The sequence below is a fragment of the Musca domestica genome, unplaced genomic scaffold (assembly GCF_030504385.1).
Source record: "Musca domestica strain aabys unplaced genomic scaffold, Musca_domestica.polishedcontigs.V.1.1 261, whole genome shotgun sequence".
NCBI classification, from domain to species: Eukaryota; Metazoa; Arthropoda; class Insecta; order Diptera; family Muscidae; genus Musca; species Musca domestica.
This window is the reverse complement of record NW_026712284.1, coordinates 66,786-77,220: the sequence shown is the minus strand read 5'-3', so window position 1 is coordinate 77,220 and position 10,435 is coordinate 66,786. Positions and strand designations below refer to the sequence as shown.

At 36.1% G+C, this 10,435-nt stretch overlaps 1 protein-coding gene across 2 annotated transcripts in view; it reads right to left on the bottom strand.

Annotated features, from left to right (window-relative positions):
• Positions 1-213: 213 nt before the first annotated feature.
• LOC101899655 (protein hunchback-like) overlaps positions 214-10,435 on the bottom strand; it is a 33,133-nt gene continuing 22,911 nt past the window's right edge. Inside the window, exons 1-2 of one of the 2 annotated variants that reach the window (XM_020038711.2) lie at positions 4,147-4,247; positions 214-3,719 (exon numbers count right to left, since the gene is read on the bottom strand). In XM_020038711.2, the coding sequence (XP_019894270.2) occupies positions 1,157-3,619 (2,463 nt within the window). In that variant the 5' untranslated portion in view covers positions 3,620-3,719; positions 4,147-4,247 and the 3' untranslated portion in view covers positions 214-1,156. Of the gene's footprint in view, positions 3,720-4,146; positions 4,248-10,435 lie in introns of those variants that run through there. The other variant, XM_005188921.4, reaches the window with a different exon arrangement.

Below are 10,435 nucleotides of genomic sequence, written 5' to 3'. Positions count from 1 at the left end.
GATTGAATTTTTTTTGGTTTTTTTTTTTACAAAAAAAGAATCCATTAGAGATTCTTTTCTTTTACTGCTTGGTTTGGTTGGTTCTATGGTTTATGCTGGGTTATGGCTATTGTTTTTTTTTTTATAGTGGTATGGTTGTAGATTGAATAAATGTTATATGGCTTGGAAAAATTAAAAATAAAATAAATAAATATAAAATGCATAAAAAATTATTTGTTTAAAAAAAAGATGTGATTTCTTTTGTTTTTTATTTGTAAAATAAAATTTTCTTTCTTATATAAAAAAAAAAACATGGACTTAAAATATAACACAAAAGTTGAGAATTTTGGTATATGTTTATTCTTATTTTTCTCTCTCTCGAATAGATGATGTCCCTTGGTTTACATAAATTTTTTTTTTTAAAATAATAATAATAACTATTTTATTATTTAACTAAAACTAATGACTTGGCTTTGTTTCAGGGTTTTTTGTTTGATTTTGATTTTCGTTGAGTTTGTTTGGTTTGGTTGGTTGGTTTTTAAAACTTAAAATTTGTTGTTTAAATAAAAAGAGTAGAATTGTTAAATTTTTTGATTTGTTGATTATTATGGAAAATAATAATAAAAAAAATAATTATTTTTATGTTCTAAGTAATTTAAAAAATTATAAACTTATGACTAAAGAATTTTTAAACCTTTCAAGGTTTTTGTTAAAATTAGAAGAATTTAAAATTAAAAAATATAAAATTAATTATTTTTTAAAAACTAAAAAATTTTAACTAGTTTTGGGGCATGGGTTCGGTTTGTTCGTTTTTGCTAAAAATTAATTATATAATACGTCATATTGTTCTGGTTTTTTTAGAGATATACAAATATTACAAAAATATTATTTTTTTGTTGTTGTTGGAGAAGGAACCTTTAAAACTTAAAATTATTAAAAATTAAAAAAAAATATTTAACTAAAAACTAAATGTTGATTTTCATATTTACAATTCATGACAACGATTCACTTAGGTGACCTAAAGGCAGGCCCCTCCTAAGCTACTGAGAATTTTTTTGTTGGGTGGGGGGGGATAATTATTTACAATTCAAAGCAACGAAAAAAGGATAACAAAAATAAAAAAAAAAACAATTTACAAATTGTGAGTCAAGTCGGGTTGAGCGAGACCGGGCCCCCCTTACGAGTGGGCATTGCGGGCCATGTGCACAAAGAGACCCACCGGCCCATCACATTTCTCGCCACACATGTTGCACTTGAAGACATCGTCACAGCTGTGATAGCCCATGTGAATGGTGTAGAGCACGGCATCCTTGAAGAAGATATCACAGTATTTGCACTCGTACATGGTGGTGTTGGGACTGTTGCCCGCCGAGCTCGAGTTGGAGTTCGAGGAGGTTGAGGTGGAGGAACTGTTGGAGCTGTTGCCCGATGAGGAGGCCGTGGAACTGGCACTGGTATTGGCGGTGGTGGGATTGTGATGATGATGATGATGCCCCGTTTCCATGGATTCATCGGCCGAGGAGTGATCAGCAGCGCCCGCAGCCACACCATTCACCTGGCTGGGATGTATGGGTGAGGAGGTGGTGGGTGGCATTTCATTGTTGTGATGTAGATGATGCTGCGGAGAAGTGGGAGCCGAGGCAATTTGCAAATGTCCCGCCGTTTTCTCTTGATCCAGTTTGAGAACCCTACCCTTGCGTCGGGCCGCTGCCGAGGAAGAGAAGAGTGGAGTCTCACCATGCTCCTCGCTGAGTTTCAAGTTCATGGCCAATTCAGGGGTTTGTTGTTCCTCTTTGGTGGGGGTACCCTGAGACAAATCCATGGCGGAATCCACAGATTTGCCATCAAATTCCTCCTCATCTTCATCGACTTCGTCATTGTCTTCCTCATCCTCTTCGCCATGATTTTCGCCATTTTCATTTGCCTGCTTGTTTTGTTGTTGTTGTTGCAGTTGTTCACGCATGCGCGGCGAGAGTTGGGCCAAGACTGCCGCCTGTTGCTGGGCAGCCAACATTTGCAGGTTCAAGTTCCAGTAGGGGAAAAAGGCCATGTTGCGGTTTTGCTGCAGCAAAGAGGCCAAAGGAGGTAGGAGATTATTGATTTGTTGTTGGCTGCTGTGGCTTTGGGCTCCAGGTGACTGCTGTTGTTGCTGCTGCTGTTGGGCCAGGTTTTGTTGCAATGACATGTTAAGGGTCAAGGCAGGCAATTCCGAGGCCACAGAGCTGGAACTTTTGGCCGGAGAAGCAGGCTGTTGCTGCTGTTGTTGCTGCTGGAGAGGGAAACCTTGCAGGGCAGCCGACAGCTGAGAAGTGGGAGGAATTTTCAAATCACTACAGGCCTTTTTCAAAGCAGCATTGGCTGCCGACTTATTTTTGGGTCCACGCCGGGTGCCATAGACATCAATGACCACCGAGGGATTGGGAATACCCTCCTCATCCAATACCATGCCGGGCTTGTGTTCATATTTACGCAAATGCAACTTAAACGAGTGGCAGTACTTGGTGGCATAGTCACAGTCGGCACAGCGATACTGATACACCGACGAGTGGGATTTGCGATGCGAATTCAACATGGACTTGTTGACACAGCTGTAGGAACACTTGTCACACTGGAATGGCTTGAGATTCTTGTGTTTGCGTATGTGATACTCCAGATGATGTTTGAGTTCGGTGACAAAGGGACACTTGGGACATTGCAGGATCTTTTCGGGTTTCATGTGGGTCCTGGCATGTTCCCAGAAAGCCATTTTCGTGATGGCCACCATGCCGCAGGATTTGCATTTGTGATTTTTCATTTTGCCATGCGAATTATAGATGGGCATGCGTATGGACTCATCATCCTCGGATTCGGCAATGTATTTGAGATCTTCACTGGAATTGGAAATCAAATCCTGGTCTTCTGGGTGCTGTTGGTGGTCCATGGCTTGTACACTGGCCTTGGGCGATTTGGGTGGGGTAATGTCCATGGGAGGGGTATGGCGTGGTGTGAGGGCAGAGGACTTTTCATGGGCATCACTGAGGCAGGCTGAGGGCGAGGGAGTTTGTTGTAGCTGACGTTGTTGCTGCTGCTGCTGTTGGCTGTAGTAGTGATTCATGGCGGGCAACACGGCATTGGGCAGACCAGGTGGTGTCAGAGGATTAAAACCCAGGGGCAAGTGAGAGCTAACCTGATTTTGGGCCGCTGCCTGTTGGGCCTGTTGGAAATGCTGCTGATACAGCTGATGTTGTTGCAGACTGGGATTCAGGGCAGACGATGTGTTCGACTCAAAACCAAAATCTTGACCTCCAACATTGGTATTGGGTGAGGGAGTCATAGCACCGCTGTTATCCGAGAACTGCAAATGATGGCCACCACCGCCATTGTGGGCATGTTGCTTGAGATAGTTCTCCAAATGATTGGCACTGTGGGTCAGGGGAGAATGTTGAGGCTGGGAGGCCATCATGCTGCTGTGCTGTTGGGGGTGTTGGTGATGTGGGTTTATTGTGCCGGGTTCCTGTTTGATGTTGGCGGCAAACATTTGATTGTACCATGTGTTGTGCTCCAGGAAATTGTTGCTATTGGCGGCTGTTTGTTGCATTGTGAGGGCTGGTGATTTGTTGTTGTTGTTGTTGTTACTGGTGGCAGTGTCCCAATTTTGCATGATTTTTTTGGGAATTCGAAAATCCCTTTTTCTTTTGAAAGGTTTTTCACTCTATGCCTTGTCTAGTTTTCCAGCTTTCCAAAATAAGGGGGGAGGAGATCTAAAAAAATAAGAAAAAATTACAAAATTAATAAAATAAAATTTATAAAAAATTTAGAGGCAAAAAACAAAAAAAAGGCCACGCAAAAAAAATCAAAAAAAAAATGTCCGTGGTTTACAGCGCAAGCGCTAAAATTTACGCGTTACAGCGAAAATCCATGGCGGGGAAAGTGGGAGCCCAAAAGGACAAATTGTTGGTGTTGTTATTGTTACTGGCTTTGGCAGGGGAAAGACAGCAACAAAACAAGGAAGGACTCTCTTGAAAACAAAAAAAAAAAATAAAAAAAAAATATTTTTTTGTGAGAGAGGGGAGAGAGAGGTAAATCCTTTTTCCTCCTTTTTTTGAGGAGGATATTTTTGTGGGCGATTTTTTGTTGTTGTATTTTTTAACACTGTAATCCAAATGTGGTGGTGGTGGCGATAGGTACCTTAACAAAGAAATCCAAAGGGGGAAAGTGGAGAATCCAATATTTCGCGGTGTTTTGTTAAACAATTTCGTTATCACTTTTTGTTAATTTTTTTTTGTAAAAATAAATTGTTTTTTTTTTTAAATAAAAACTTCTTGGAAGTTTTATTTTTTTGATAATCCTTTAATTTTTTTTCAGTATTTTTTTATAAAACTCGATTTTTTGAAAATCTTGTCGTTTACACACTAATATCTCTTCTTCGTAAAATTTTGGTGTTTCGAAAATGAAAGTAAAAGAAGAGATGGGAGCGTGTTTATGTTTCACGTTTCGATGCTGAAATGCAACTGATGCTCAAACCAAAAAACCCTCAGATATTTAAACGAAAACAGAGAAGGCCCCGTTGTGAGGGAGAGCAAGAGTGAGAGAGAGAGAGAAAAAACAACAGAGCAAGAGAATGAGAGTGGTTAGATGGGTGATTGTTCTAAGCAACAAACAAGCGAACAAAAAAGGATGTGGAAATACACACATACAGCCTCATTTACGCATCTAAACACACACAGCCTCACACACACAAGATTAGAGGGAAAAGTCAACATTATGGTGTGTGTGTGTGTGTGACACGCACTCACTCACACACACAGGTAAAAAGTAGGCTCTTCTAATCTACTCTGGCTCTCAGACACACACACGTGAAATTTTCAACCAACCAATCCCGTCGCCATCGCCAGCATCCTTCTCCGACTCCATCCAACCAGGTAGGTCAGGTACGTAAATGTGTGTGTGCATGTGCGTGCGTGAACTGTTAGTCTGGATCAAATCCTTGTTGATTTTTGAGAATGGATTAAAAACATAAGTCCTTTTGCCTTAGCTAAGCGCGTATGCAGATATTTTCTTTTTTTTCGTTAGAGCGCTAATCTTGGCGATTTAGCGTTACAGCATATTTTAATCGCTTACTTAACGGCAACACACAACTTGAACCTTACTTAACTTCGAAGCGTGTGTAGCGTATGTATGTACACACTCGCCTCGGGGATTTTATGAACGGAATTAAGAAATGGATTAAATGACTTTGTAAAAAAAAGGGATCAATGCGCCGAGATTTAGCATAATATTGCCATTAAGCTGGAAAAATATTTTCGCTAATAATTTGCGCGGCGAGAGGCCAAGTGTCAAATGTCATGAGAAGAAGAAGGTGATTTGAAAAAAAAAGATATGCCGAAATGGGCATAAAAAATCCCATAAAGAAATAAAAAAAGAGTTGCTGGACAAAAGGTGTTGGGCCTGCCGGCCGGTGGATGTGGTTTTCCGAAAATAAAAAATTACAACCCAAAGTAGAGTTTTGAAAGACACTTGATTGCACAATATGACATTTTTGGAAGGACAATGAGAGCAAAAAAAAATTCGAATTATTATAGGACATTAAAATCTGAAATTTCAATTTTTATTTATTTATTTTTTTTGTTTTTTTTTTTTTTTTTTAATTTAAAAACTAAATTTCATGATTTTGAAAGAATAGATTCAAAATAGATTTCAAAAAATATTTCTAAAATTCAATCGAAGTTATTGTTTTAAAAACATTTTCAAAATAAGAAATCGAGTTTAAAAATTGGAACTAAAAATTTTCGGAAGGTAATTAAATTTAGAATTCCAACATCTTGTAAGGTTATGTAAACATAATATTTCAGGGTTTTCGAGACCTTAGCTTCAGAATTTAAAAATGTATTTTTAAACCTATTTTTTTGAAATAGTACATCAAATCTAAAAATGTGATATATTATCGAATAGTTTTAAAATAATGACTCAAAATTTTTAAAAATTAATCGAGAGAGAAATCGGAGCTCCAAACATGGATTTTCAAGGAAGTATTGCAACGTCAGTAGGAGCTAAAACATTGGCGTAAACCATTATTTTTTTGACAGACTATCGTAGCTATAATATTGAAAGTCTCACAGCTAAGATTTTTAAAGGGCGTATAAATTATTTTTTTTATTTTCTTATAGAGGCCTGAATATTAAAAATCCCTGATTTTGCAAAGATTTTTTAATGATATTTTAAGATGGACAATAAAAGCTGACAATTTAATAATATTTCCAAAAGGATATCAGGGCTTGGACATTGAAAAAAGGAAGAAATATTAAAGCTACTAACATGGATTGGAAATATATTCCTGCTGTTAAAAAATATAGTTTTTTCTAGACTATTGCTGCTGAAATCATCAAATCATAGAAAGGTCTGAAATAAAAATTGCTCTCTTTCAAATATTTTGAAGATTGTCACAGCAAATTTTCTCTTTTAAAAACAAAAAAAAAAAATAGAATTTTTTTTAACATTTTATTAGGTACAAATATCTACCAGAAGCCTCAGTATTTTTAAAGTACACATTAACATACCTCAAAGCTACAGAATATATTCTAAAACACATTTTTAAAAGGTCAATTAAAGCTGGCCCTCAAATTTTGTTCTTTGCAAATATGAAATGAAAACTTTTAAAACTGAAAGAGAAAAATTAAATGAAACATTTTTAAAAGGAAATTTTTTAAAAAAATTCCTTTCGATATTAACATTTATCGTCCGAATTGGAATCTAAAAGAAGTTCCACGCATCAACCAGTACGTAATGCGTTGATTCAGCGGCTTATGAGGTATAATATGTGCAGATATCGTAAAAAAATGTTCAAAATGGAATTAAACAAGTTAAAAAGTATCAGTCGGTTTTGCCGACAGATCTATACCCTCAGCCAATGTTCGATTATTTAAAAATATTTTGACTTCTGTTACGATTATTCAAATTGTTGACCCTCTATGGAGTTGGTTCCGAAAGAATGTACCAATATTGTCCATTTCGTATCGGACCTAAATAAACGTGGCGACCAGGTTTGGACTATATCTTCACATGAGATATGTGATAACTTTTAGAAAATGTTGAAATGTGCGTGAGGTACCAAATATATTCGACCGAGGTATTCCATTTTCATCATCATCCAATACATATAAAAATATTGGTTTTGGCAAAATTACAAGCAAATAGAAATTTTTATACCTATCCAATTTTATACGAAATCATTAATTCCATATTCATCTCAGGTTTCTGGTTGAAAGAGATATCTGGAATCACTGACTTGTTTCGCTAGTTATGACAGATAAACGTATTGAAAATTGTTACACTTCGTGGGTGAGGTGTGGTACCAGATGGGATGGCAAAAATGTTTGCATGTGTGAAATTTGAAGAGAGTTGGATGCTTATTTCGCATCACATTTTATAAGAGTTATAATTACTCAAAATGTTGACCCTTTGTGGGGAAGGTACTTGATGGAGTGGACCGATATTGTCCATTTTCGCAACTGGCCTAGAACTGATGCAAATATTAGAATTCCCAAAGTTGGAGCAAAATCGGATTATCCTCTCTCTTTTTGTGCTGCAAATTATTTTGATATTTTGTGTGGGAAGTACCAGAAGGAGTGGACCGATATTGTCCATCTCCGAAATCGATCTAAGTTTGACAAAAATATTACGATGTACCAAGTTTGGATTAAATCGGATACTCCCTTCGATAGTTATTGTGAGCACCAGCCAGACAGACAGACGGAAGGATGGACATCGTTAGATCGACTCCAAATATCCTGAAACTGATTTGGTCCAAAGAGACCTATGATCTATAACCGTTATTTCGACTAGGAACGTTTTGACCGTATCAAATGATATATAACGTCTCTAGCCATATGACTGAGGGTATAAAAACACGGAAAGGTTGAAGATAGTTAAGGACCAGGAAGTTTTAGGAGATCTTTCAGATGATCTCTCAGAGTAAAAAATACCGGTTAATTAAAGGCATGTTTGTGGATTTTTCTAAGAACAGGCAAAGGTTATCACAATTGGAACTTTCTGAGAAGGGCTTAAAGGGGTACATCTTATTTCTGAAACAGTGATTTTGGATTTTTTAAAATAATTTTTAAATATTTCTTTATAATATTTAGAATAAGTATTGAAGCATATTTTCTGAAAACATCTCATGAATAAGGATTATTTATGGATTTTGTTTTTGTAGTAAAAAAATATTTTTAATTTTTAAACCATAAACTATTAACCAATTTAGGAAAGGATAATTAGAGATCAGATGGGGAATGTGTGAAAAAAATATAATTCTAGAATTTATTAAAGAATTTGTTTTCTAAAAACTCAGCCCAAATTTGTTAATAATATTTACATTAGATCCAGCCTTAACTTTTTAAAAAAAAAAATCTAATAACCTAGCATTTTTAAAGAATATCATTAAGAAATTACCTAAATCTAAAATTTATCAGACGATAGGTTAAATAAACAAATGGGCTTTTCTATTAACAACTAATTTTTTTGCAATATTCAAGTTTTATATATTTGGGTTATTTAAAAAAGCTGTATATTTAACAATATAAACGTGTGTTTTAATTTTATTTATTTATTTTTTTTTTGAGGCAACCAAAAATTAAAATTATTTTTAGAATATGGGTCTGGGTCTGTCAACCCATAGAGGTTAATTTTTATGGGATGGCCTAAACTTGCCGAATTTCATATTATTTTTATTTAATTTATTTATTTTTTGATCGGTGTTGCAGTTATAGTTTGTAATTTTTTAAGAATAAAAATATTTTAAATCACGAATTACTAAGTTTCAATTATAGGGATATCACTTCTGTACTCGGTTTTTTAAGTCTATAAATTCAGATAATCTATTTTTAACAAGTAAAAAAGCTGTAAGTTCGGCCGGGCCGAACTTTGAATACCCTCCATCATTTGGCACTTCTCAAAAACAATAAAATCCGCTAAAAATTCTCTTAAAATCTTAGAAATTCCGAATGTAGCTGTTACATTAGGTAACTTTTGGTATGAGCCATTACAATATTCAAATGCGAAACTTAATAAAAAAATCGGTGAATAATGTCGCTAAAATCATCAAAATACCGAATATCGGGAGGAACCGTTATATGGGGGCTATAACAAAACATGGACCTACATGGCCTATTTTCAATACCAAAAGTCCTGCAGACATAGTATACATTTTAGTAAAATTTTATCTATACTATTTTATTTTATCACAACTATTATTTTGAAGTCTGTCAGAACCGAAGAAAATATTTTAAAATATCTCAATACTAAGAATAATTCGTTGGGATATCAGTTCTGTTACTGCTTTTTTATTTTTTTTTTCAAAATATTTTTTCAAAGACTTTCGAAATATATATTTGTGTAACGTATCAATCATGGGCTTTGTGTGAAAATTCTTTGAAAGAACTATTTATAGGAAAAATAAATTTTACGGGTTAGATAACACATAGACATAGACATTTAAAGGTATAGTGGGTGGTAGGGTAGATATATAATATATAATATCCCCCACCACTAACCCCACGATGGCATGGTATAGGCTTAGCGTTTGCATGCTAAAAAATTCGCTGTAAAACGCCAAATCGGTATTCTGCTCCAAGTTTCGCGAAAAGAAGTTCCAGCAACACAGTCGTCGTTAAATACGCCGTCAAGAACTTGCGCTCTGTCGCCGTTTTAACATCTCCAACCCTCTCCCTCCCACCAATTGACGATGCCGTCGTTCACGCTGGCAGCGTTCGTTCGCCTGCGAACTTCGCTGTCATGTAAAATTCAAATCAAAGAAATTTGTCTTCAACCCGCAGAAAAAAGGGGTAACAGCTTGCCAAGGCAGCATCTCAAGATGACGCTGCGGCGAATGAGGTTGGGAAATGTAAATTTTTCGCACCAAAAGAGAGAGAAAAGTCTGAAGCGAAAAAGGACGAAAAAAACAACAACAGCAACAAAAACACAAGAAAAACGCAAAGCGAGTTTCAATTTTCGAGGGTTGAAATGAGACGTTGAAATGTGGCTGTGGCTGTGGCTATGGCTGTTGGATGCTGTTGTTATTTTTGTCTATGAATAAAGAACAACAACAACGACGACGATAAGGGAACGACAACAGCAGCAGCAGATGATGATTTAGGCGTTTTTGTTAAAAATCCTTTACATGAGTTTGAGTTTTGAATTTTTGAAAACTCCTGCAATGTTGGTGTCGTTGTTGTTCGTGTTGTTGTTATTTTTTGTGCGTTCCTTTGCCAAGGCAGCGAATTTGAGCAAAAGTTAGGAAGAATGAAAGAAAAAAAGATGTTGCGAGGGAAGAAAGGTGGTTTTGGTGTGGCGTAGAGGTTTTCGTAGTACATAAGTGTTTGGAAGAGGGATGGATGTTGGATGGTTCGCTCGCTCCCTTTGCTCGACAGAAAGAACGAATAAGACATCCAGGTTTTTGAATAATTAATGACGTTTTTTTTTT